General features: G+C 50.0%; 1 protein-coding gene and 1 long non-coding RNA gene across 5 annotated transcripts; both read right to left on the minus strand.

Annotated features, from left to right (window-relative positions):
* Positions 1–109: 109 nt before the first annotated feature.
* Positions 110–27,644, minus strand: LOC311514106 (uncharacterized protein). Of its 4 annotated transcripts, none has more exons than XM_084616489.1 (4): positions 27,304–27,644; positions 7,411–7,537; positions 2,400–2,513; positions 110–1,991 (listed from the first exon to the last, which is right to left on the minus strand). In XM_084616489.1, the coding sequence occupies exons 1-4, from the start codon at positions 27,388–27,390 to the stop codon at positions 526–528; spliced, it is 1,794 nt and encodes a 597-aa protein (XP_084472615.1). In that variant the 5' UTR covers positions 27,391–27,644; the 3' UTR covers positions 110–525. The 4 variants fall into 4 exon arrangements, with proteins under 4 accessions (XP_084472615.1, XP_084472614.1, XP_084472617.1 ...); XM_084616488.1 differs by having other exon boundaries at positions 110–2,030; XM_084616491.1 differs by lacking the exon at positions 7,411–7,537 and having other exon boundaries at positions 111–1,991; positions 27,304–27,406.
* Positions 16,089–19,665, minus strand: LOC311514147. Its single transcript, XR_014709833.1, has 2 exons — positions 17,621–19,665; positions 16,089–16,649 (listed from the first exon to the last, which is right to left on the minus strand). It is a non-coding gene; the product is annotated as an uncharacterized lncRNA (long non-coding RNA).
* Positions 27,645–27,983: the final 339 nt, after the last annotated feature.

Consider the following 27,983-nt stretch of genomic DNA (forward strand, 5'->3'; position numbering starts at 1 on the left):
TGAAAGGGGGTTCCAAAGAGGATGGCTCTAGACTGTTCTCAATGGTAGCAGATGACAGAACGAGGAGTAATGGTCTCAAGTTGCAGTGGGGGAGGTTTAGATTGGATATTAGGAAAAACTTTTTCACTAGGAGGGTGGTGAAACACTGGAATGCGTTACCTAGGGAGGTGGTAGAATCTCCTTCCTTAGAGATTTTTAAGGTCAGGCTTGACAAAGCCCTGGCTGGGATGATTTAACTGGGAATTGGTCCTGCTTCGAGCAGGGGGTTGGACTAGATGACCTTCTGGGGTCCCTTCCAACCCTGATATTCTATGATTACTGGCTGGACGGACACAGACTCCTACGACTCAAAAGGAAAGCAGTTGATAGGAAAGATCACAGGACTGACCCCAAAGAAGGGTGAGCTGCAAAAGGCAGACGCAGGCAACTGATCTGGGGGAGCTGAGAGACCATGGTGAAGATGGTGCAAAGATCACTATGTGGGAATTAGCAAATGTGATTTAAAAAAAAATAATAAATCTTTGGTCAGCCCTGGTCAAGGCATTTGTCGCAGTTCTCTCTCACGTGGATTTTCTGATGTCTAATAAGGCTGGAACTTTCACTGAAGCTTTTCCCGCACTCAGAGCATGTGTAGGGCATCTCCCCCGTGTGGATTCGCTGATGTCTGATGAGGTGTGAGCTCCGACTGAAGCTTTTTCCACACTCAGAGCATCCATAAGGTTTCTCACCCGTGTGGATTCTTCTATGTGTGAGAAGGTGTGAGCTGCGATTGAAGCTTTTCCCGCACTCAGAGCATGCGTAGGGCTTCTCTCCTGTGTGGATTCTCTGATGTAAGATGAGGGATGAACTATGAATGAAGCACTTCCCACACTCAGAGCATCCATAAGGTTTCTCACCTGTGTGGATTCTTCTATGTGTGATGAGGTGTGACCTCTGATTGAAGCTTTTCCCGCACTGAGAGCATGTGTAGAGTTTTTCTCCTGTGTGGATTCTACGATGTGTGATAAGGGCTGAGTGCCCACTAAAGCTTTTCCCGCACTCGGAGCACGTGTAGGGCATCTCTCCTGTGTGGATTCTCCGATGTGAGATGAGGGCTGAACTACGAATGAAGCATTTCCCACACTCAGAGCAGCCATAAGGTTTCTCACCTGTGTGGATTCTTCTATGTGTGATAAGGTGTGAGCTCTGATTGAAGCTTTTCCCGCACTGAGAGCACGTGTAGAGTTTCTCCCCTGTGTGGATTCGTTGATGTCTGATAAGGCTCCCACTCTGACTGAAGCTTTTCCCACACTCAGAGCATGTGTGGGGTGTCTCTCCTGTGTGGATTCTCTGATGTGTGGTCAGGGCAGACCTCTGACTGAAGCTTTTCCCGCACTCCGAGCATGTGTAGGGGGTCTCTCCTGTGTGGATTCGCTGATGTGTGATCAGGGAAGAGTTGTGATTGAAGCTTTTCCCGCACTCCGAGCATGTGTAGGGCGTCTCTCCTGTGTGGGTTCTACGATGTGTGCTCAGCATAGAGATCTGACTGAAGCTTTTCCCGCACTCAGAGCACGTGTAGGGCGTCTCTCCTGTGTGGGTTCTACGATGTGTGATAAGGTGTGAGCTCCGACTGAAGCTTTTCCCGCACTCCGAGCAGGTGTAGGGCTTCTCTCCCGTGTGGATTCTCCAATGTGTGATAAGTGCAGAGCTATGACTAAAGCTTTTCCTGCACTCAGAGCACATGTAAGGTCTCTCTTCTCTTTTCACACTCTCATAGCATGTGTAGCGTGTCTCTTGCAAGTTGATTCTCTCGCGTGTAATAAGGTCTGAGTGGCTACTCAAGTTGTCCTCTGGCCTCTGCTGACTCTCACAGGCTTTTGCTTTTTCTGGGAGTGCACAACTCCTGGAACCATTCCCTTTGGATCTTCCTGATAACGTTGCATGTGGTTCTACTTCCTCAGCATCTTCCTGCTGGGGTGTCTCCTCCTCATTCTCAGTCACCATCCCATCACCTGATGGGAGACAAAGAGAATCCAGACACAGGTCACTCCCTGTGCCAGAAATAAAGGAAATCTCAGAGAGAGGAATGGAAAAAGGGATGAACAAACCAAAATATGTGTGGGAGAGATCAAAGCTATCAGGAGCTGATTTTCCCCTAACCCTTTCCCAGAGGAGAGAGGAAGGGATCAGTTTTGGTCCATATCTCACTAGAACACTCAGGGAAAAGTGAGATCGGGGAGGGACCTGTTGCCAGTTGTCCATCAGAATAGGAGGGAAGCCCTGGGTGACATCTGGCATAATGATTCCACATCTGCAGGGAACAATCCTGAAGTTGGAGACCTCACAAGGTCTTTGTAGGGCATCCCAAATGTTTCCTGCATTCCCAAACAGTTTTTGAGTTGGTTTAACCAATTCCTCACCTGTGCAGGCAGCTCTCAGGAGCACTTCTTTCTCAGAGCCCTGGAGGTCTGGGACCCACGGCTCTTCCCCTCGTTCCAGCTGTGAGATCACATCAGGTTTGGAAACTGGAAACCCTACTCCAGGCAAAGAAAACAAGGGAGGTCAGTGGAATTTGTGGGATACTTGTCACAAAGAACAGTCCATGGTTGTAATTCCAGCTCATTTTTTAAGCACTAACATCCCAAGGCCATCTTCATTGGCTCAAAGTGGCAGAATAGTTATTATTATTATATAAATAATATTCATTACCTTAGTGCCTAAGGAGCAACTAACAGTGGGTCACCATTATACTAGGGAAAGTACAGAGAATAGTAGATGGCCCATGCCCTGAAGAATTTACAATCTAAATAGAAAAGACAGACACAGAATGGGGGACGGGGTAGAACCCACTGTTAGAATATTGGTATTCAGGCCTGCCTGTGAAGCTTATACTTTGAGAACTTAGCTGCGTTTTTATCACTTAGCTACTTACAGGGGTATAAAAACAAAGAATCAAAATCACAGTCCGCCTGTGTATGGGCCTTCTCTCACGAGGATAGTCTGAGGCCTTGTTCTTAGGCTAAGGCTTTTGGCCAAGCAGCAGGGGCAGCCATAAGCTGGGAAGCATAGGGTCACATCCTCACTTCCCAAACCAGTCACACTGACATAAGGTGGTATTGGGCTGTTAGGAAGACGATCCTGTCCAGATGGTGCCCATCACCACCAGATAAAGAAACAGATCTTAAGATGCTTAAAGATAGCATTAGTTTGATAGCATCCTGTCTGGCAAGAAATCACTTTTCAATGCTTGTGAAACCCTCATTTCTGTATTGTTTTATCTTTATGCCACCACTTTTACCTTGTTAATCAGTCTGGTTCTCTAATTGTTTCTGTCTGCTGTATAATTAATTTTGCTAGCTGTAAGTTAATTAGGGTGGTGCGGTATAATTGATTAGAGAATTACGTTACAATATGCTAGAATTGCTTAGTTAAATTTCCGTACAATGCTGGTTAAGGTATAGCTGAGAATATTACTACATAGCCAGGGTCAAACAGGAGGGGGAAGGGAAATTGGAATCATATTTGTTAAGGGGGGAAACGGGAACAGGGACACAGGCAAGGCTCTGTGGCCTCAGAGCTGTGAAGGGAGACACGGGATAAATGCTCTGTGGTGTCGGGGCTGGGAACAGAACACTGGGGAACAGACTCTATGGACATATAGAGATAAGCCCAACTGGTGTGAAGGGCTTTGCAACATGCTTGCTTGGAAACTAACCCCAATAAACATCGCATTATCTGCACTTCGGACTTCTGGTCTTTTGCTGTTTTCTGTCTGCATGACAAGAACCAGGGAAATGGGAAGGTGAAGCGAAAGCCTTCTAACAAAACTGACATGACCTGATAACCAAGAGGTAAGCCTTTAAGGAAGGTTTTAATACACTTTGGAACAGATCAGGGATTCCCATGAGGACTGAGGAGGGGGCAATAGCAAATACACATTTAGATCCTTTTCTTCTTTTATATCTTTTCCCCATCAGGCACACGGGCACACTGTCATGGATCCATAGGATCTGTGCAATGCCCAGGCTTTTAAACAGTCCTTGGGAGGTGCCCATTCAGTGCACGAGACCCCCAGGAGGTCCCACTCTTCCACAAGGATGAGCCATGGAGCTTCAACACCAGAGACTGAGCCTCTGGCTTCAACACTCCTATTCCAACCTGTGAGCTCTGCCCAGCAGGTGCAGCTGAACGACGCTTCTCTTCAGAGTCTGTTCCTCAGTCAATGCACAGAGCAAGTTTTTCCTGTGACACTGGGCAGACTTTTAAAACACAGCAGGGTTTATTAGTCAAGTTAAACACAGCATTGGAAAGTCCTCAGATTAGGAGAGAGAAGCGAAGAAGACAATACAATCCGTACTGGCCAATGCCCTTGAGCCATGCTGCTGTAGAAAACAGTTTGGTTTCCTTTCACTGTGCCTGTTCATTTGTCTTCGCTCCAGTAGAGCTGCCTGCATCTGCAATCTCAGTTCTTCCTGCTCCCAAAAACATAACGAGTCCATGTATGCTTCACTCAGCCAAGCAGAGATCCTCCCATGGACAGGTAACAATTATTCTCTTTTCTCTGTTGGGTTTTCCATTGATGTAGGATGGTCCCAGCCAGTCCTTAATGATCCATTCATATCACCCCATGACACCTACATGACAAAACACCTCATGTCTCCTGCTCTTTATAATCAAAGCAATACCAATCACAGAGGGAAACTGAGGTGTGTATTGGCATCATACATGTATCACCAAAATTCCCACCTCTATCACACACACACGCTGCTCAGAGCCCTGGGAGAGAAAGCAAAGCACAGGAGCTGGAGCTCAGTCCAGTGAAAACAGTGGAGGACAAGCTGCAATCCTCAAACTCTGGTCAAAAAGGAGAGGCATGTGGGTCCCCACGCATAGAGAGGGGCTGGCTAGAGGCCTGATACCCGAGAGGGCATTGCTTGAGCAGACCATGGGGGCAGGTCAAAGGCTTAGCTACCCCAGAACTGTGACATCGCAGAAGCACATTTTGGGGAATTAGGAAATCTACTGACTCAGGTGTAATGGGAGGGAAAATGAAACTCTCCCAGTGTGTGGAGAAGGCTGGGGAATGAAACACTAAAATTCAGGAGCAACAGCCTCTAATTCTTCCAGAAAAGGAGAATGTAAGAAACAAGAACTGGGACACGCAAACTCAGGAGGGCCAGGCTCAAAGATCCAAGGAGCCCGGAGGGAAGACAGCTTGTGGCTGCTGCAGATGGGGAGAGCGGGGAAAAGACTCTCTCCAAACTCTCACTCCTGTTGACCCCGACCTGATTTTATGATCTATGACCTAGTCTCATGTGTTGTGAGCAGTTTTATACTCGCTAAAGTTAAAATGTCATGATCAGAGTATTGCTTATTAGCTTGGAACATGGGTGGAGGGGCAAGCAGATGAACATAAATAAATGGGCTATTAAGGGCAGGGACTACACTACAGCCGGGATCAAAGCTCTGAGATCGATCCACCTGTGGTTGATGTAGCAGGTCAAGTAAAGACCTGCCGAATCGACTGTAGATCACTCTCTAGTCGACCCCTGTACTCTACCCCTGATGAGAGGAGTAAGGTAAGTAGACCCTGCGGTAACTCAACCTAAGGTACATCGACTCCAGCTACATTATTCATATAGCTGGAGTTGCGCAGCATAGGTTGACTGACCAGGGTAGTGTAGACATAACCTAAGGTTGCTACAGGTGAGGGCCTTATATTAGGTTGAGGCTTTGTGGGAGTAGTTATGCTGAAGTCTGGGATTAACCTGAACAGGCCGAAGGAGCGAATCCTAGGTTAGATATTTTGCACCTTCATTCTGAGAGATTAACGAGTAACCACAAACAGGTGCAATACACCACAGGATTCTGAAAGAAAGAAGTTTGGGGCGGGCTTTCACAGTTAGGTTGCTATGAAGTATCTCAGCAGTTGGACTGCATTCATATATTGGAATTATTAATAAATAAGTAAATCATGAGTATTAATGCTTGATGCCTAATTATGGACTTCCCAAAGGCCACATATGGGTTGGGGGCAGCTATTGACATTATCGTAATCAGAGTAAAGGAGCAGATAAAGTATATAGTCATCCTATTAACATAAGAAAGCAGATAAAATACCTCTCCTAGGTACCATTTTTTCATTTTGTTGGGTCCCCGAGATAGTGTAAACTGAAGCAGGGCCTCCCTTCTGATGGGCTCCCTGGCCCCTCAATCTTTGTTTCCAATGGTGTCAATAACTTGTAAGTATGCACCCTGAAAGACCCTCTTTACTATATTAATCTCAGTCTAATCATTATGTGTATTGATCCTTGCCTACGATTTTAATTATAACTGTCTGTATTATATCAAGTTTCTCTGTGTTTCACCAAATTTCATCTCCTCCATTAACTGTGAGTCGCCATGGACAAGGGCAAGCTGTACCCCAATACGTAATCTTATAGATGTAAAAATTGTACAGGCTACACTGCCATCCTGTGACATCATCAACAAAGTCCCCATTAGTGCCTGGGTAGCAGCCCTGCCATGGGAGGGAGAAATGCAGCAAGGACTGGGGATGGTTGGCCAGGGTCCCTGTGCATAGAGATGGGGAGGTTATATGGGGAGGGGGGGTAATGAGAGGGAGGTCAAGAGTTAAAATAATAGTATTTGGGGGGAAAATGTATCATGAAGCGAAAATGAACAGAAATAAAACTGGAGTGTAGGCTCTAAACCAACAAGGCTTAGGTAGGGATTTGGGGTTAAAGGTCTGGGACCCCGCCACAGCTCTTCATCCCCAAACCTCTCCTCCCTGCTACTGACCCATCCAGCCCACTTCCTGGGTGCCCTTCTTCTCATTACTTTCAGCCAGCACCACCTCCCGGCACCTTGGGAACTTCTTGTGTTCTCTCCTCGTCTCTCACTACCTCACCCCTCCCTGCTGCTTCTTAGCTCTAACCCTCACACACCCTCTGCCTGTCCTGGTACCCCAGAATTATCTACTCCCCCGCTTCTCCTCCCCTCCCACAGCTCTGTTCTCCTTTCACCCGTGGGGTCCTGAATGGCAACATTATACTCTCTCCTATCAAAAGAGGACCTCATCTGACTGTCACAAAAGCCATGCATGAGTCATACACTTATTTACTGAATTTAGAATTCTACAGACAGCATATTTTCCTCTTAAAATGAGGAAAAGGCATGAAAGCTACAGTTATATGATGTAGTTATTAATGTAGCCAATAAGGATACAATAAATGCAATTTTAAAATGACTGATTGCACCAAAAAGGCACATGTCCAAAAATTATACTAGTGGGTGGGAGGTAAGGCAAAAGAGGGGGGAGCAAGGAAACTTGTCAAAATTTGTATGACGAATAAAGGTATAAATTTATTTCTACTGATGTTCTTTACAGACCCCACAGCTTCTCAAAACCAAGGGAACAGGACTCCTTACCCAGCAAGACCACTGTCTCATAGTTCTTCTGCATGACATCCCTGTACAGGGCTCTCTGAGTGGGGTCCAGCAGAGCCCCCTCTTCCCTGGTGAAATACACAGCCACCTCCTCGAAAGTCACCAGCCCCTAAAAGAGAAAGAGTCCAACACTCAGTACCTGCTGCCCCAGTCACAACCCCACTATTCACAAAACAGCAGCAACAGGTAAATTGAAGCTCCAGGAGGCACATGTTAACGGAGTCCCACCCTTGCTTAGAGCAGCCAGAAGGCATCAGAGGGTAGAAAGAGAGAACCTGTGTGACAGACAGAGGCAAGATCTTCACATTTATCACACACCTACTAGCCAGAGCTTGATACAGGAGATAAGGCTGTCTCTGAACCCTGCCGGCGACTCCCTGGTAGGAATCCCAACAAAATCCTAGCAATGGTAGTGGTAAATTAATAGATGGAAATGGCAGAATTATCAAAAGTAATGCAGAAGAGGTAAAAGCATTCAAGAAATATTTCTCTCCTGGATTTGGAGAAAAACAGATGATGTACTCATATCATAAGATCTTGATGATGACACTCTTTCCATTCCAACAATAACTCACGAGGATGTTAAACAGCAGGTATTACAGTTAGACGTGTTTAAATCAGCGGGTCCAGATAACAAGAGTTTTGAAAGACGTAGGTGTGGAGCGTGGTGGACTGTTAATGTTGATTTTAATTAGGACTGGAATAAAGCTAATGCTGTGCCAATATTTTAAAAGTGTAAAAGAGATGACCCAGCTAATTACAAGAGTGTTAGTCTGAAATCGATACTGGGCAAGAGAATGGAGCAGCCGATACTGGATTTCATTAATAAAGAATTAAAGGAGGGTAATATAATCAGTACCCATGAACAAAGGTGTAGACACAATAGACCCCATCAAACTAACTGGATTTCCTTATTGGATGAGATAAAAAATTTAGTTGCAGCTAATAGTGGTGATGTAATATACCTAGAATTCTGTAAGGCATATGACTTGGTTCAGCACAATATTTTGACTGGAAAACTGGAAAGATACAAAATACACACGGCATACATTAATAGATTAAAAACTGGGATTGTAAGTGGGGAACCATGGTCGAGTGGATTTATCTCTAGCGGGTTCCCGCAAGGATTGGTTCTTGGCCCTGTGCTATTTCATATTCTTATCAATGACTTGGAAGAGAATATAAAATCGTCACTGATGAAGTTTGCAGTTGCAGTTAAAGATGGGGGTGGTGGTGGTAACTAATGAAGACTCAGTAGATTCAGGCTCCAGCACTGGCAGTCTGGGAAGTTTTCCCAGCCCTGGCTGGAGGGTTATTTCCTGTTCCACAAAGAGGGGGAAGTTCCAATCCCAACTCCTGTGCCTTGAAATTAGGCCCTATCTGACACTACACCCCATATTCAGCACAGTGGTATGATTATAATATGATTAGGACATAATTATGAGGCATTTTGTGCAAGATGGGTCACATGCGGTGTCATTGGAAAAGAATGTCCTTTTATTTGTTTTAAACCTGCTGCCCATTAATTTCATTTGGTGGCCCCTAGTTCTTATATTATGGGAACAAGTAAATAACTTTTCCTTGTTCACTTTCTCCACCCGAGGAAGCACCTGAGGAACAAAGACTGAACAAGGGGAAGTGTTGGTCCCAGGGTAATGGGATTTCAAGCTTGTGTATGGAAACTTGGTGGACTGCTTCTATCATCAGTCAGGGTGAGAAATTGCTAATTCAAATTCTATCCACCGAGTATGTTAGCAAATAACCAAAAACTCAAACTAAGCCTAAGTAATCTGCTTTGATCTGTTTGCTATCACTTATCGCTGGGAAACTGATTGTTGTCTTCTATCTGTCCTTGAGTGGCTTAGGTAAAGCACTCAGGTAGCTTAGTTGGATGCATGGCGCCACCTGCTGTCGTGTTGGGTGATAACAGGGCCTGGAGAGGCTGGCTGAATCTCCAGCAAAGCAGTGTGAAAATGGCCAGCCCAGCTTGAGGGTTAGAGGGCACAGTCGTTCCCAGAAGCCCCCAAGACTGCACCCTGGGGTGACAACCCATCACACCCTAGATTACACAAGTCTCAGCAGGTTTGTCACATCCTGTCCCCTCCCTTTCTCCACACTAGATAGTTCCTGCCTCCCACTGCCTCTAGCAGCTCCCACCCTCCTATGCATTTACTGCTCCTCTCCATCCAAGCAGAACCCACCACCAGCTCCCTGATAATCCCTTACCTGAGCCAGCTCCATTGCAGCCATTTCCTTCCCCCTGGGAGGACAGGATGATCTGGAGTGAAATGTGGACATTATTCTGTAGCCTGCCAGGGCGAGAAGGGCAATGTGAGAGAATTCAGACGGGATTTTTGTCCATTCCGCATGCTGATTTCCCCCCAGGATTTTTCCCTGCTAATGGACATTCTAGTTTCTGCCACACTGTGAAGCACAGAGTGACCTTATTCCAGTATAGGCCTAGCCCCCTCCCACCAGGATTCAACCCTCTGAGACATGGTGAAACCCTCCAAGTATCAGAGTCTCTCTGTTACAATTATCAAGTTTGCGGACGATACCAAGCTGGGACGGGTCAGAAGTGCTTTGAAGGATACTATTAACATTTGAAATGATCTGGACAAACTGGAGAAATGGTCTGAAGTCAATAGAATGAAATTCAATAAGGACAAATCCAAAGTACTTCACTTAGGAACGAACAATCAGTTGCACACATACAAAATGGGAAATGATGCCTAGGAAGGAGTACTGCGGAAAGGGATATGGGGGTCATAGTGGATCACAAGCTAAATATGATTGAACAATGTTCCACTGTTGCAAAAAAAGCAAACATCATTCTGGGATATATTAGCAGGAGTATATAAACAAGACACAAGAAGTAATTCTTCCTCTCTACTCCACGCTGATTTGGCCTCAACTGGAGTAGTATGTCCAGTTCTCGGCACCACATTTCAGGAAAGATGTGGAGAAATTGGAGAAAGTCCATAGAAAAGCAACAAAAATGATTAAAGGTCTAGAAACCATGACCTATGAGGGAAGATTGAAAAAATTGCATTTGTTTACTCTGGAGAAAAGAAGACTGAGAGGGGACATGATCACAGTTTTCAGGTACATAAAAGGTTGTTACAAGGAGGAGGGAGAAAAATTGTTCTTCTTAACCTCTGAAGATAGGACAAGAAGCAAGGGGCTTAAATTGCAGGAAGGGCGGTTTAGGTTGGACATTAGGAAAAACTTCCTAACTGTCAGAGTGGCTAAGCACTGGAATAAATTGCTTAGGGAGATTGTGGAATCTCAATCATTGGGTATTTTTAAGAGCAGGCTGGAAAAACACCTCTCAGGGATGGTCTAAATAATACTTAGTCCTGCCTTGAGTGCAGGGCACTGGACTAGATGACCTCTCGAGGTCCCTTCCAGTTCTATTATTCTGTAAACCAAAGACCAGAGAAGAGCAGAATCAAAGGAGTCACTTTGGGAGATTCTTCCTGTCATTGTCCCCAGGGCAGCTCTCTCGGGTTTACAAAGTTATTTGATGCTCCAGCCTTTATACAGTCTCTCCTGGGAGTGCCCCCTTTCATGGCCTGGGCCTAGTTTTAGCTTTTGGAAAGCATGACCCCACGGGCTGTAAGACTGGGCCTTTTTACATCAGCACACCTTGTTTCTTTCTGTGGCTCCACAGTGAGTCAAATAAGTAGATACTCCTGATTGAGACTGTGAACATAAGAACGGCCCACTGAGTCAGACCAATGCTCCATCTAGCTCAATGGCCAATGCCAGATGCATCAGAGGAAATGAACAGAACAGGGAATCATCAAGTGATCCATCCCGTCACCCATTCCCAGCTTCTGGCAAAGAGAGGCTAGAGACACCAACCCTGCCCATCCTGCCTGTGACGCTGACAGATGAGGTGTTAGCTCTTGCAAAAGCTCCCAAGTCTTAATTTAACATGGACAAACGCAGAGCTGGAATCAGTCTGGCTCACCTGTGTTACTATTGTTAAAACAGGGATGAGAATTATAACAATGTGTTTCGTGTTTAGATTTTATTGAATGCTTTATTGAGTTGCTGCCTGGGTTAATATCTGACTAGTTGCATTGTGAGCCTCTGTGGCTCTGTAAATCACCGGACAGGAGAGAGACTTTACCTCGGAGAAGTGCTGATTGGCAATAGAATTAATTACATCCTGCCTGGCAGGAAAGGTCCATCAACACCAGATAGACTATTATGGGATGTTAAAGAAGACAAAAGAGTGTTGGTGTGCTCTTGACTTCCCATTAGCTGAGCTTGTAGCTCAGAGCACATGGCAGAAAAAGGATAAAAACCCCATACAGAAGGAACTGATTATCTGTATGCTGCTTGGACTCTGGGGGACAAAGTTTCTAGGCATAAGCAAGAGATCCCCAGCTCCTTAGCCTGGGTTAGTCCTAAAGAATATGTAGAGCTTACTTATTAGAGAAGCTTCTATTACCTTTTGAAAATTAAGACTGTAACTCATCTGCATGTGCTTTAACCTGCTTTAACTTTGTAAACAACTCTCGTTTTCTTTTAAATAAATCTAAATACAGGTTATTACAGGACTGGCTACAAATTTTGTCTTTCTTGTGAGATCTAAGACTCAATTGACCTAAGGAAGTGACTAGTCCTTTTGGGACTGGCAGTAACCTTAACACTGCTGTGATTCATCGTGTAAGGCAGTCGTCCTCAACCAGGGGTCGGGGGCGCCCTGGGGGCCACAAGCAGTTAACAGGGGGGCTGCCAAGCAAGGCCAGCATTAGACTCGCTGAGGCCCAGGGCAGAAAGCTAAAATTGCTTCAGCGCATGAGACTGAAGTCCAGGGCTCTGAGCCCCACCACCAGGGGCTGAAGCAACAGCCTAAGCAATGTAGTTTTGTGGGAGCCCTCTGACATGGGGCCCCAGGCTGTTGCCCTGCTTGCTACCCCCTAATGCCAGCCCTGGCTTTTCTATGCAGAAAACCAGTTATTGTGGCCCACGAGGGCCATGGAGTTTTTATAGCATGTTGGGGGGGCCTGAGAAAGAAAAAACTTGAGAACCCCTGTTGTAAGGGACCATCTGTCACAAAGGTGAGTTCACCTACATGGTGAGATCTACGGGATGACCCAAGGGGACTGTCTGTGATTCCACGTTAATGCTGTTACAGTGCCTGAAGCCTTTACACCGGATACTTGGCTGGTGAAATCTACATATCGACCTCACAATCAATTTGGGGTTTGTTCCCTGCTTCTTACCAGTCTGCCCGAGGCTGGTGCTCATGCTCTCGAGTCGCTGAAGACAGCGTTACAGGGACTTACGGGCACAACGCCACCAGCAGCAATTGGCAGCCACGCAGAGCAGGCTTTCCAGTGACAGAGTGTGAGCCAAATGGTCCATGGACTCAGTCAAGCCCCAGTTCTCCTCCAGTGCACATCAGCATCCCGGCAACCTTCGAGGAGGGTCAAGGCTGCCACTCGTTCAGTGATGATGGATCTCCAGCAGATCATCACCCGCACCCCATGACCCACCTTGTCTCCTGAGACAGAGGTGAGTGAGGGAGGGTGCACAACGGGTCCTGGGGGGGGGTAGGGAAAGGGATAACAAAACACACCTTCTGGTGGTCACCCCTCAGGACGTGAAGGTGACAGGCATTGTGGTGGCTGTAAAGGGGGAGGGGAGGGGAGGGAGTGGGAGCAGGAGGGAGCATCACCCTCAAAGGCAATGTTGCCAGTGGATCGCCCCACCACATCAGGCAAGATAGGGAGCCATTCCCTGGGCCTGGGTGCCTGTGAAGGGCTATATAAACCCCACACTGTCACAGAAGGGGTTAAACTGCTGCCGTAGTCTGGACTGGCCCAGCTCCTCCACACCCACAAACCATACCAGGATTGGAGCAGGAGTTAACAAGAGAGACCTTCTCTACTAGAGGGGGAGAACCCTGGGAAGGGAACAGTCTGTAGAGGATCTCCAGCCCCAAAGAGAGGGCTGGCAGCATTCAGGGCTCTGGCCTTCACTGAGGGAGGCCCAGCAGTTTGGCACTAGTTTGATGGGCTGGATGGTCTCTCACTGCGGGCTGCCAGCAGCCTGGCACGTGGAGTGGCCTGGGGAGCAGGAAGAGGGGCAGTATCCCAGACACCACACCAAGAAGGAAAATGGAGAGGGGTCAAGGGGCACTGCAGTGAACTCAGCACCCGTCCTGAAGGCCATTGGCAGAAAGTTGTCCTCTCCCTGGCCTACGGGGGTTAGACAGTGACAGAGATCCCTTGGCAAAGGGTCACTTGGGCCTTGTCTACACTATGAAATTAAGTTGAATTTATAGAAGTCGGTTTTGTAGAAAGTGTTTTTATACAGTCGATTATGTGTGTCCCCCCACACAAATGCTCTAAGTGCATGTAGTCGGCGGAGTGTGTCCACAGTACCGAGGCAACTGTCGTCTTCTGGAGCATTGCACTGTGTATAGCTATCCCACAGTTCCCGCAGTCTCTGCCACCCATTTGAATTCTGGGTAGAAATCCCAGTGCCTGATGGGGCTAAAACATTGTCGCGGGTGGTTGTGGGTACATATCATCAGGCCCCCGATCCCTCCCTCCCCCTCTCCATGAAAGCAAGGGCAGACAATGTTTTGCACCTTTTTTCTTGAATTATCTGTGCAGACGCCATACCATGGCAAGCATGGAGCCCGCTCAGCTCACCGTATGTCTCCTGCGTGCTGGCAGACGTGGTACTGCATTGCTACACAGCAGCAGTTTATTGCCTTTTGGCAGCAGACAGTGCAGTATGACTGGTAGCCGTCGTCGACGTAGTCCAGGGTGCTCTTTTAACTGACCTCGATGAGGTCAGGGGCGCCTGGGCAAACATGGGAGTGTCTTATGGTGATTCAGTCCTACAGGCAGTGCACTTTTTAATCAGCAGCCAGGAGACGACGAGGGCCAGCAGTCATACTGCACCGTATTCTGCTGAGCACCCAGGAGATGACGATGGCGAGCCATCGTATTGCACAGTCTGCTGCCAGCAAGATGTATAAAGATAGATGAAGTGGATCAAAACAAGAAATAGACCAGATTTGTTTTGTATTCATTTTCTCCTCCCTCCCTCCGTGAAATCAATGGCCTGCTAAACCCAGTTTTGAGTTCTATCCCTGAGGGGGCCATTCTGTTTCTCGCAAAGCCACCCCCTGTAAGCCAACCCTGTAAGCCATGTTGTCAGTCGCCCCTCCCTCTGCCAGAGCAACGGCAAACAATCATTTCGTGGCGTTTTCCCTGGATTGCCCAAGCAGGAGCAGATGCCATAGCCACAGCAACCATGGAGCCCATTCAGCTCACCACAGGAGTTATGAACATTGTAATCACCTCACGCATTATTGTGCAGTGTATGCGGAACCAGCACCTGAAAAACCAGGCGAGGAGGTGACGGCAGCGCGGTGATGAGGACATGAACACACTTCTCTAAAACCACGTTCCCCCACAATTTGGAGATCATGGTGTTAATGGGGCAGGCTCATGCCGTGGAACACCAATTCTGGGCCAGGGAAACAAGCACAGAGTGGTGGGATCGCATAGAGTTGCGGGTCTGGGATGATTCCCAGTGGCTCCGAAACTTTCACATGTGTAAGGACACTTTCATGGAACTTTGTGACTTGCTTTCCCCTGCCCTGAAGTGCAAGAATACCAAGATGAGAGCAGCCCTCACAGTTCACAAGCGAGTGGCAATAGCCCTGTGGAAGCTTGCAACACCAGACAGCTACCTGTCAGTCAGTAATCAATTTGGAGTGGGCAAATCTACTGTGGGGGTTGCTGTGATGCAAGTAGCCAACACAATCATTGAGCTGCTGCTATTGAAGGTAGTGATTCTGGGAAATGTGCAGGTCATATTAGATGGCTTTGCCGCAATGGAATTCCCCAACTGTGGTGGGGCTATAGATGGAACCCATCTCCCTATCTTGGCACCGGACCACCAGGGCAGCCAGTACATAAACCGCAAGGGGCACTTTTCAGTGGTGCTGCAAGCACTGGTGGATCACAAGGGACATTTCACCAACATCAACGTGGGATGGCCGGGAAAGGTTCATGACGCTCGTGTCTTCAGGAACTCTGGTCTGTTTAAACACCTGCAGGAAGAGATTTACTTCCCAGACCAGAAAATAACTGTTGGGGATGTTGAAATGCCTATAGTTATCTTTGGGGACCCAGCCAATCCCTTAATGACCTGGCTCATGAAGCCGTACACAGGCACCCTGGACAGTAGTCAGAAGCTGTTCAACTATAGGCTGAGCAAGTGCAGAATGGTGGTAGAGTGTGCATTTGGATGTTTAAAGGGTCGCTGGCGCAGTTTACTGACTCGCTCAGACCTCAGTGAAACCAATATTCCCATTGTTATTGCTGCTTGTTGTGTTCTCCACAATCTCTGTGAGAGTAAGGTGGAGATGTTTATGGTGGGGTGGGAGGTTGATGCAAATTGCCTGGTCGTTGAATACGCGCAGCCAGACACCAGGGCAGGAAGCGGTGTGCATCAGAGAAGCTTTGAAAACCAGTTTCATGACTGGCCAGGGTACTGTATGACACTTCTGTTTGTTTCTCTTTGATGAGAGCCCGCCCCCTTAGTTGACTCTAATTCCCTGTAAGCCACCTGCCCTCCCGCCTTCGATCACAGCTTGCTTGCAAAGGAAATAAAGTCACTATCATTTAAAAAACATGTATTCTTTATTAATTGATTATAAAAATAGGGAGATAACTCACAAGGTAGCCCAGGTGGGGTGTGGGAGGAGGGAAGGAAAAGGCCACTTTTAAACTTGTTGAATGCCAGCCTTCTGTTGCTTGGGCTGTCCACTGGGGTGGAGTGATTGGGTGCCCAGAGCCTCCACCCCATGTTCTTAGGTGTCTGGGAGAGGAGGCTATGGAACTTGGAGAGGATGGAGCGTGGTTAAGCAGGGGCTGCAGTGGCAGTCTGTGATCCTGCTGCCATTCCTTAACCTCCACCAGATGCCAGAGCATGTCCGTTTGATCCCACAGGAGCCCCAGCATTTCCTCATGCATCCTCTGATCTTCCTGCCGTCACCTCTCCACACGTTCATTGGCCACCGTCCTGTACTCTGCTATTGTGTCCCTCCACACAGCTCTGTCAGTGCCGGATGACTGCATGAGCTCAGAGAACATTTCATCGCGTGTGCGTTTTTTTTTGCCGCCTTATCTGAGATAGCCTTTGGGACGGAGAAGGGAGGCTTGAAACATTTGCAGCTGCTGGAGGGAAAAAAAGGGAGTGAAGATACATTTTACAGAACAAAGGCTATACTCTTTCACAGTGAACAACACTATTCACATTACATAGCACATGTGATTTTGGTACAAGGTCGCATTTTGCATCTTATATTGAGTGCCTGCGGCTCTGGTGTTAGAGATCACACATGCAGGGCCGGGCAACAGAATTCGGCTTGCAGGCAGCCATGGTAAGCCATAGTCTTTCGGCTTCTGCAACCTTCATAACAGCAGCCCCCTCCTTTCCCATACCAAGCAAAGCCCGTTGAGTTGGCCATTTAGTGCTGCAGTTTTCCTGTTAACGTGCAGCAGCAGAAACCAAACTAACCCCCTCCCCCTATCTAATTCTATGGGATGATCGCTTTTCCCCTCCCCCCACTGCCTGGCTGGTATCAGGGAAGATCCCTGCTAGCCGAATGCAAACAGCTCAGCGCCAATGCCCCTCCCCCGCCCCCCCGCATGGGTAACTGTGGGGAGGATTTCTTTTCAGCCACAGGCAAACAGCCCAGAAGGAACGGGCACCTCTGAATGTCCCCTTAATCAAATTCCCCTATTTCAACCAGGTTACCATGAACGATATCACTCTCCTGAGGATAAAACAGAGAGATAAAGAACGGATGTTGCTTGAATGCCCGCAAACACCGGGACCATACGCTGCCAGGCTTTGTCATGTAATGATACCATATTACTTGCTACTAGCACGGCATGGTTAAGTGTCCTACCATGGAGGACGAACTAAGGCAGCTCTCCCCAGAAACCTTCTGCAAAGGCTTTTAGAGTACCTCCAGGAGAGCTTCATGGAGATGTCCCTGGAGGATTTGCACTCCATCCGCAGACATGTTAACAGACTTTTCCAGTAGCAGTACTGCCCACGAATGCATCCCAAGTCCTCAGGGCTAATCATTAAAAAACGCTTGCTTTTATAACATGTATTATATTTAAAAAAGTACACTCACCAGAAGTCCTCTCTGGCTTCGTTGGGTTGGGAAGGTATTTCAGTCAGAGTGATAAAAAGATCCTGGCTGTCGGGGAGAACGCTGTGCTGTGTGCTCTCCCCTAGCTTGTCCTCCTACTCCTCATCTTCCCCATCTACAAAATCCTGAGGCATGGCGGAGAGTACCCCATCATCGGAGTCCACGGACAGGGGTGGGGTAGTGGTGGCGGCCCCCCCTAAAATTGCTTGCAGCTCAACATAGAAGCAACATGTCTGGGGCTCTGTCCCAGAGCGTCCATTTGATTTTTTGGTTTTCTGGTACGCTTGTCTGAGCTCCTTAAGTTTCACATGGCACTGTGTTGTGTCCCTGCTGTAGCCTCTGTCTCTCGTGGCCTCGGAGATATTTTGAAATGTTTTGGCATTTTGTCTTTTGGAACGTAGTTCTGATAACATGGATTCCTCTCCCCATACAGCGATCGGATCCAGTACCTCCTGTTCGGTCCATGCTGGAGCTCTTTTTCGATTCTGGGACTGCATGGTCATCTGTGCTGATGAGCTTGCCTGGCCAAACAGGAAATGAGATTCAAAAGTTCCCGGGGCTTTTCCTGTACACCTGGCCAGTGCATCTGAGTTCAGAGTGCTGTCCAGAGCGGTCACAATGGTGCACTGTGGGATACCTCCTGGAGGCCAATAACTTCGAATTGCATCCACACTAACCCTAATTCGAAATGGCGATATCGATTTCAGCACTAATCCCCTCGTTGGGGAGGAGTACAGAAATCAGTTTTAAGAGCCCTTTATGTTGAAAAAATGGCTTTGTTGTGTGGATGGGTGCAGGGTTAATTCAGATTTAACGCTGCTAAATTCGACAAACTTGTAGTGTAGACCAGGTCTTGGTCTTTGCCAGCAGCTCTCACCTGAGACCTGACAAAACCATCACACCAAACCCATCTCTCAGAGGATGGTCATGTGACATGTCTACAGAAAGCTCATAACTGGTCAAGACTCATAATTACTGAGAGATCAATGTATGGGACATATGTAAAGAAAGAAGCATTTATATTGAAAATCTACTTTATGGACTTGGAATAGAAAAATCAATCACCGAGAGGTAACGGGCTCTAGGATTGGCCTATCCACCCAAGAGGGAGTCGTCACTTCTCACTAGTCAGCTGGCAAGGTAACACAAAGCTCAAGTGACCAGCCTTGCTCCCTCCCAAATGGAAAACCATTGGGGCACCACCAAACAACTGAAACTGGGGTGGGGGTGGTTAGCTGAAGGTAACACAAATTTAATCATCTGAAATCCAAAATATGAATAGTTTAAAAGGCACGTTACCCGTGTATGGTGTGGAGGGGAAGCCCAGAGCGTATAGGGGAGGGGGAATGTTTGGAGGAGGGACAGACTGGGCAGAGCTAGGGCATGGCTGGACCGGGGCAAGAGGCCCAGCTCAGTGTTCAGATCAGGCTACATCAGGCCCAAGCTGGCATGTGCCATACAGTATGCTACTGCCTGTAATACGTGTGTGCAGCAGCCTAGTACATCTGACAGCTACTGGGTCCTACAATGCTAAGAGAGGGCTGGATAGGATAGATGAGAAATGCTGGCAGGAAGAGGAGGAGGTGGAGAAAGAGAGAGAGACTAACACCAGTCTTCACTCATGTACTTAGTTACTGTAACCACCATGTAATTAAATTGTCAAGCTCTTGGGGCACAGACCATGTCGGAGATTGCTCTCACTGGCTGGGTTACCAACTGCTCATGACAAACACTTGAAAGAAGGGGAGACAGAGCTTGAAATGGTGGCAGGAGGAGGAGGTGGAGAAGGAGAGAGACATTTGAAAGTATAACCATTATTCACCAGCATGGATTCACCAAGGGAAGATCAGGCTTGACTAATCTAATCGCCTTTTATGATGAGATTACTGGTTCTGTGGATGAAGGGAAAGCAGTGGATGTATTGTTTCTTGACTTTAGCAAAGCTTTTGACACGGTCTCCCACAGTATTCTTGTCAGCAAGTTAAGGAAGTATGGGCTGGATGAATGCACTACAAGGTGGGTAGAAAGCTGGCTAGATTGTCGGGCTCAACGGGTAGTGATCAATGGCTCCATATCTAGTTGGCAGCCGGTATCAAGTGGAGTGCCCCAAGGGTCGGTCCTGGGACCGGTTTTGTTCAATATCTTCATAAATGATCTGGAGGATGGTGTGGATTGCACTCTCAGCAAATTTGCGGATGATACTAAACTGGGAGGAGTGGTAGATACGCTGGAGGGGAGGGATAGGATACAGAAGGACCTAGACAAATTGGAGGATTGGGCCAAAAGAAATCTGATGAGGTTCAATAAGGATAAGTGCAGGGTCCTGCACTTAGGACGGAAGAACCCAATGCACAGCTACAGACTAGGGACCGAATGGCTAGGCAGCAGTTCTGCGGAAAAGGACCTAGGGGTGACAGTGGACGAGAAGCTGGATATGACTCAGCAGTGTGCCCTTGTTGCCAAGAAGGCCAATGGCATTTTGGGATGTATAAGTAGGGGCATAGCGAGCAGATCGAGGGACGTGATCGTTCCCCTCTATTCGACATTGGTGAGGCCTCATCTGGAGTACTGTGTCCAGTTTTGGGCCCCACACTTCAAGAAGGATGTGGATAAATTGGAGAGAGTCCAGCGAAGGGCAACAAAAATGATTAGGGGACTGGAACACATGAGTTATGAGGAGAGGCTGAGGGAACTGGGATTGTTTAGCCTGCAGAAGAGAAGAATGAGGGGGGATTTGATAGCTGCTTTCAACTACCTGAAAGGGGGTTCCAAAGAGGATGGCTCTAGACTGTTCTCAATGGTAGCAGATGACAGAACGAGGAGTAATGGTCTCAAGTTGCAGTGGGGGAGGTTTAGATTGGATATTAGGAAAAACTTTTTCACTAAGAGGGTGGTGAAACACTGGAATGCGTTACCTAGGGAGGTGGTAGAATCTCCTTCCTTAGAGGTTTTTAAGGTCAGGCTTGACAAAGCCCTGGCTGGGATGATTTAACTGGGAATTGGTCCTGCTTTGAGCAGGGGGTTGGACTAGATGACCTTCTGGGGTCCCTTCCAACCCTGATATTCTATGATTCCCATTCCACCATAACAAAAAGTACAGGAGCGGGGAGCTGCACTTTAGAATCACCCAGCAACTACGTGGAAAGAGCACTGGACAGGGACAATTCCTTGGCTCTGCCACAGACCTCCCGGGTAACCTTGGGTAAATCATTGTACTGCTATCTGCCTCTGACTGCAAACTTCTTTGAGACCCGCAACTACCTATAGCATTGCTAACTCCTCCAGCCAACATTGCTCTGTGCAAAAAGCTAGGAAATTCACTTTCAAAAAATGATAATTCAGGATTTAAGGTTGCCCGGAAATGTCTGGTACCCCTCCAGAAGAGAGATCAGCAAAACTCAAACTTGTAATAAGTAGGAAATGCAGAGATAAGGTACTTATGAATGTAACCCTAAATCTGACCGACGTGAGCAATGAGCCTTCCTTTACTCCAACACCACACCTATGTGCACCCGGCCATTTGAGATAGTGCCTCTCAGGGTTCCCTCCCCACTCTGAACTCTAGGGTACAGATGTGGGGACCCGCATGAAAGACCCTCTAACCTTATTTCTACTACCTTAGGTTAAAAACTTCCCCAATGTACAAATTCCTTTTGTCCTTGGACGGTATGCTGCCACCACCAAGTGATTTAAACATACATTCAGGGAGGGCCACTTGGAGCCCTATCTCCCCCCAAATATCCACCCAAGCCCTTATACCCCCTTTCCTGGGGAGGCTTGAGAATAATATCCTAACCAATTGGTTACGAAGTGAGCACAAACCGAACCCCTTGGGTCTATAGGACACTGAAAAAATCAATCCGGTACTTAAAAGAAGAATTTTATTTAAAGAAAAGATGAAAGAATCACCTCTGTAAAATCAGGATGAAAGATAACTTTATGGGTAACAAAAGATTCACAAACACAGAGGAGCTCCCTCTAGGCTTAGTTTCAAAGTTACAGAAAACAGGAATAAACCTGCCTCTAGCAAAGGGAAAATTCACAAGCTAAAAACAAAAGATAATCTAACATGCCTTGCCTTATTTACTTACTCTTTTTGCAATATTGAGACTCATTTTAGGATGATTTTAGGAGGAGGAGTTTTCTGACCTGATGATTCTCTGCTTCCCCAGAGAACACACAAACAAAGAGCACATACAAAGCCTTCCCCCCCTCCGCCCCAGATCTGAAAGTATCTTCTTTCCCCATTGGTCCTTTTGGTCAGGTGCCAACCAGGTTATTTGAGGTTCTTAACCCCTTACAGGTTAGAAGGAATTCTAGGCTACCCTTAGCTGTATGGTTATGACAGTACCTATCACTAAAGTACTAGGGAAAACGACAACCAGGGCACACAATAAAGCACTTTATCTTTGCTAAGACAGAATTTGGTTTTAGGTGAGCTACACTGTACAGGAGCTGCTGACACCTGTTCTACACTCAGATACTTTGAGCCTGCTCCCCAGAAACAGCCACACAATTGGTCAATTGAACACCTCTTCACACCTTTTTACAACTCTTTCATCCTTTCTAACACAAGTTCCAGCTAACATTCTACATTCACTTACCCATCGTTAAGCACACACACTGCTCTCAGATCCCATCTCACTGCTGACCATTCCCATGGCAAGCAGTCCCCTGTTTCCTCCTGACAACATGCACAGCTCAGTGCAGAAAAGATACAGACTGGAAGCTCAAGGTATACATGCACTTCTTTCCTTTCACCGCACACACGGGGGGACTCAGACCCAGATCTTCTCATATCACAATCACACCTCCACCAAGTTGCTCCAATTAATGCCATTACCTTTCAGTGCAGTTACATCTATCACAGTGTGTGCAGCTGGAGTGCAGGCAGAGAATGCCCAGTGGCTGTTGCCAGCTCCAGGGGGCAGAATTAAGGTTGCACTGACATGCACATTAGCTCTGTATTTCCAAGTTTTTGGAGGTTTGACTTTTGCTGAACTTGTCATTGTGGCAGGGCCCAACATACTACTGGGCAACCTTACCTCTACATTAATGAAGAGGTCAGTGACTAGATGACTGTTCAGTAAATACGCAGAAAGTGATGGCTCCCCAACCCTACCTGCCATTCACACAGGCAGCAAAGCCCTGGGCAAGGCAACTTTCATAGGCCAAGAGAAGGGGACAGAGCTTAGAGTTTCTCTGCCAGTCAGGAAGCAGTAACAGCGCGGGAAGACTGGCAGCGGATAGTTGGAGGGGTGAAGAGGTTTGGAGTATGGTGGGGGGCAGAAGCAGCTGGGACTGGGCAGGGCAGACTAACAACAAGAATTTTTGCAATAAGATGGGGATTTATCAGTTGGAAGTGACAGAGGAGGAGAAAGACCTAGGTGTATTGGTTGATCACAGGAAAATTATGAGCTGCCAATGGGATGCGGACGTGAAATAGGTTAATGCAGTCCTAGGATGCATCAGGCGAAGTATTTCCAGGAGACAGAGGGAAGGGTTAGTATTGTTATACAAGGCACTGATGAGACCTCATCTGAAATACTGTGGGCCATTTTGGTCTCCCATGTTTAAGAAGGATGAATTCAAAGTGGAACAGGTACAGAGAAGGGCTACTAGGATGATCTGAGGAATGGAAAATCTGCCTTATGAGAGGAGACTCAAAGAGCTTTTCTTGTGTAGCCTAACCAAAAGGAGGCTGAGGGGAGATATGATTGCTGTCTATAAATATACCAGAAGGATAAATACCAGGGAGGAAAGGAGTTATTTAGGTTAAGCACCAATGTTGACCCTAGAACAAATGGATACTGGCCGTCAATAAGTTTTGGCTTGAAATTAGGCGAAGGTTTCTAACCATCAGAGTGAAGTTTTGGAACAGCCTCCCAAGGGAAGCAGTAGGGGCAAAAAATCTAACTGTCTTCAAGACTGAGCTGGATACCTTTATGGAGGGGATGGTAGGATGGGACTGCCTACAATGGCAGGTAGCTGATCTGCGACTGCTAGCAGCAAATATCTCCAGAGGCCGGTGATGGGACACTAGATGGGGAGGTCTCTGAGTTACTAGAGAATTCTTTCCCAGGTGTCTGGCTGCTGGCTCTTGCCCACATGCTCAGGGTCTAATTGATTGCCATATTTGGGGATGGGAAGGAATTTTGCCGAGACTCAGACTGGCAGAGACCCTGAGGTGTGTTTTTTTTGGTTGTTTGTTTGTTTTTCTGCCTTCCTCTGCAGCATGGGGCATGTCATGGGTCATTTGCAGGTTTAAACTAGTGTAAATGTTGGGTTTTTTGGTAACTTGAAGTCTTTAAATAATGATTTGAGGACTTCATTAACTCAGCCAGAGTTTAGGGGTCTATTACTGGAGTGGGCAAGGGAAGTTCTGTGGCCTGTCATGTGCAGGAGCTCAGACTAGATGATCATGATGGTCCCTTCTGGCCTTAAAGTCTGTGAGTCTATAAACTGTGCCTTGCATTGCACAGACACTTGCCCCAAAGAGATCACAATCCAAGTAGACAATGGGTAGGAGGAAACAGAGAGGGGCTAGGACTTGCCTAAGCAGGTCAGTGACAGAGCCAGGAACAGACCCCACTAACTCCAGAGCCCCATCACCTGCAGCTTGGAAAGGTCCCCAGACCCCACTGTATTAGGCTGCGGGAAGAGGTGGTTTGTCCATGGAGGCACAGGCTGTCCTCGCAGGGCAGCTCAGCTGCAGTCCTTGCACACAGCTGGGGGGGTGTCCCCTGGGTCAGGAGAAGTCAGTGTCCAGTCCTGTGGGGCTGTGCTCCTGGCTCGTACCTCCAGCACTCACTGCTGCCCCTCTGTTACCAGCTGCACCGTTCAGCCAGCCCCAGGCCTCAGTGAGGTCACTGTCCCCCTCCCCACCCCAAACCGTCCGACTGGGACATGGTGCACCCGTGCCAATCAGACTGCACTAGTGTAAGTTGTGTCTATACTAAAAGTTTGCACCAGTACCTAAAACACCGGCGTGGCAGAGACCTTCAGTACCCCAAACAGCACTCGAACTGGGATCTCTTTCTAGCTCTGTCACGGACAGCCTGCGTGACCTTGGACACGTCAATGTTTCTCCTCCCAACTTTAGTCTATTTACCCAGCTGCCCACTCACTGGGGTCTCCTCTCACCAGAGCTGCTCACCACTAAAATCTGTGTGGGTGGCCCCAGGGCCAAGGTAGCTCAGCTCTGGAATGGTCTTAAAAGGGCGGCTCTGGAGTCTCTTTCCTGGAAGTTTTTAAGAAGAGGTAGGACAAAACTCTGCAACAGATAATCTACATACACTTGGTCCTGCCTCGGCAGAGAGAGCTGGACTTGATGGCATCATGAGGTCCTTTCCAGCCCTACATTTCTATGATGCTAAGCAATATATACGTAGAAAAACAACATACAGAATAAAACCCACCACAACATAATGTCAGGCAATTCAGAGAAAAAACAACTAGAAAAAGCTATACTCCACAGCATAAAAATGACAATACAAAGAAAAAGAAAGCAACACAGTGCAAACTAACACACCCTAGGACAAAAGTACACAATGGAAAAGAGCTCAACTCAAACCAACACAACACAGGCACCAAACAAGCTGAGGCAAAACAATGCACAATAAATCTGTAACACAACATGGTGTATCACAGTTCTAAACTGCACCATGGAAAACAGCTCAGCGTGGAACACGACACACCACAAGTCAGAATTATTTCAATGTAGGCATGGAAGGGATCTTGAGAGGTCATCTACTCAAGACATTCCCAGACAGGTCTACCTCTAACCTAGTCTTAAAAACCTCCAGTGAAAGAAATTCCACAACCTTCCTTGGAAGCCAGTGCGAGGCAAACACAGACCAGAACAACGCCGTGCACACACACGCTGGGCTTGGGGTCAAGGGGAGAGGCAAGAATTCAAACAATCTGGGTTCAGATCCCAGTTTCACCCCAAATGCTCTAAGAAAAATTGAGCAACTCAACTTCAGCTCTCTGAGCTTCAGTTTCCCCATCTGTAAAATGGGGAGCAGCCGCCCACCATTTCCCGATTTAGCTTTTGGGGTTTTTGTGGCAAGGACCCTCGGTCGCTGTGGGCACGTCTACCCTGCAGGTGGGCACCGGCGGCCGGCCCGTGCCCGCGGACAGGGGCTCACAGGGCTCAGGCTGCGGGGCTGTTGAATGGGGGTGTCCATGGTCCGGCTTGGGCTGCAGCCCAAGGCCCGGCTCCCTCCCACCTCGCAGGGTCCTCCAGCCCGAGCCCAGACCCCTGCCCTGCCACGAACCAGCCCCTTCGCCCGAGCCCTGGGCGCCCGAGCCGGCGGCATGGGCCAGCGGCGGGCGTCGAATGGCAGGTGGGGGTACCCGGGGGGTCTGCGCAGCCCCTGTCCCAAGGGGGCCCCGACCTCGGTCAGGGTCTGTGCAGAGCCCGGCGCGACAGGGGCCCGACCTCAGCCGGGGGCTCCGCCGCTCCCGGACCCCGGATTTTGTGGGGGGCCCTGCAGCACCTGGGGGGGCTCCCCCGGGCTCCCCCTCGCTGCTGTGGGGACAGAAAGGGGGCAGGGCGGGAGCGGGGGGTCCCAGGGGAGGGGGCAGCGGTAAATTCGAGGGGATCTCGGCCCCCCCCCCGCCTCTCCCCGGTCCCCGGGGGGCCCCGGCTCCTCCCCCCCCCCAGCCACGTCCGGGCTGCGCCGAGATTTCCCCCGGTCTCCCCCCGCCCCCCTTCTCCTGCCCCCCCCGGTCTCCCCCCGCCCCCCTTCTCCTGCCCCCCCCGGGTCTCCCCCCGGTCTCCCCCCGCCCCCCCTTCTCCTGCCCCCCCCGGTCTCCCCCCGCCCCCCTTCTCCTGCCCCCCCCGGTCTCCCCCCGCCCCCCTTCTCCTGCCCCCCCCGGTCTCCCCCCGCCCCCCTTCTCCTGCCCCCCCCGGTCTCCCCTCGCCCCCCTTCTCCTGCCCCCCCCGGTCTCCCCTCGCCCCCCTTCTCCTGCCCCCCCCGGTCTCCCCTCGCCCCCCTTCTCCTGCCCCCCCGGGTCTCCCCCCGCCCCCCTTCGCCTGCCCCCCCCGGTCTCCCCCCGCCCCCCTTCGCCTGCCCCCCCCGGTCTCCCCCCGCCCCCCTTCTCCTGCCCCCCCCGGTCTCCCCCACTCCCCTTCTCCTGCCCCCCCCGGGTCTCCCCCACTCCCCTTCTCCTGCCCCCCCCGGGTCTCCCCCACTCCCCTTCTCCTGCCCCCCCCGGGTCTCCCCCCGGTCTCCCCCCGCCCCCCCTTCTCCTGCCCCCCCCGGTCTCCCCCCGCCCCCCTTCTCCTGCCCCCCCGGGTCTCCCCCCGCCCCCCTTCTCCTGCCCCCCCGGGTCTCCCCCCGGTCTCTCCCCGCCCCCCTTCGCCTGCCCCCCCCGGTCTCCCCCCGCCCCCCTTCTCCTGCCCCCCCCGGTCTCCCCCGCCCCCCCTTCTCCTGCCCCCCCGGTCTCCCCCCGCCCCCCTTCTCCTGCCCCCCCCGGTCTCCCCCCTCCCCCCTTCTCCTGCCCCCCCCCGGTCACCCCCACCCCCCCTCTCCTGCCCCCCCGGTCTCCCCCCGCCCGGCCCCCCCCCGGGGGCAGATCCCGGCGCTGCGGGAGGCCGGGTCCCCCCCCGGACCCGGGGCAGAGTCACCGCCCGGCCCCCCCGGGGCTCGCTCCGGTACCTGGAGGCTGCAGCGCCGCAGCGGGGCGGGCGGAGCCCGGGGCGGCCCCAGGGCGGCTCCGGCGGGAGCGGGGCCCGGGCCGGGCATGGGGGGGTTAACGAAGGTCTCGCGCCCCGCCGCGATCTGCGCATGCCCAGAGCTCCAACGGCCCCAACCGCTCCCCGGCCCCGCGCGAGCCCAGCGCGGCTCCGCCTCCCCCCTCCGACGTCACTTCCGCTCCCGGGGGAGTCAAGCACTACATCTCCCAGCCTGCCCCGGGCGCCGCTTCCGCCTCCTCCGGCCCAGAGCAGGGCGGGCCCCGGGGTCAGCCTGACCCGCCCCCGCCGGCGCCTTCCCGCGCCTCAGGCGGACTCTGGTGCCCGCGCGTCCCGCCCGCTGGGGCTCGAACCAACCGCCCCCCCGGCCCCGCCCCCGCGTCCAACCGTCCTCCTAGCCCCGCCCCCGGGTCCAACCGCCCCCCGGTCCAACTGTCCTCCTAGCCCCGCCCCCGGGTCCAACCGTCCTCCTAGCCCCGCCCCCGCGTCCAACCGCCCCCCGGCCCCGCCCCCGGGTCCAACCGCCCCCCCGGCCCCGCCCCCGGGACCAACCGCCCCCCCGGCCCCGCCCCCGGGTCCAACCGCCCCCCGGTCCAACTGTCCTCCTAGCCCCGCCCCCGCGTCCAACCGCCCCCCCGGCCCCGC

The sequence above is a fragment of the Lepidochelys olivacea genome (genome assembly GCF_965140295.1).
Source record: "Lepidochelys olivacea isolate rLepOli2 genome assembly, chromosome: 28".
Lineage (NCBI taxonomy): Eukaryota > Metazoa > Chordata > Testudines > Cheloniidae > Lepidochelys > Lepidochelys olivacea.

Bases quoted from the DNA above. Each gene is read 5' to 3' on its own strand.
- LOC311514106 (XM_084616488.1), bottom strand. From the start codon at position 27,390: ATGCCCGGCCCGGGCCCCGCTCCCGCCGGAGCCGCCCTGGGGCCGCCC. The intron at 7,538-27,303 runs GTACCGGAGCGA...TTTCTCTTTTAG, and splicing joins TGCGGCGCTGCAGCCTCCAG to GGGCTGGTGACTTTCGAGGA. The intron at 2,031-2,399 runs GTGAGGAATTGG...TTTCTGGCACAG, and splicing joins CCTGAGAGCTGCCTGCACAG to GGAGTGACCTGTGTCTGGAT.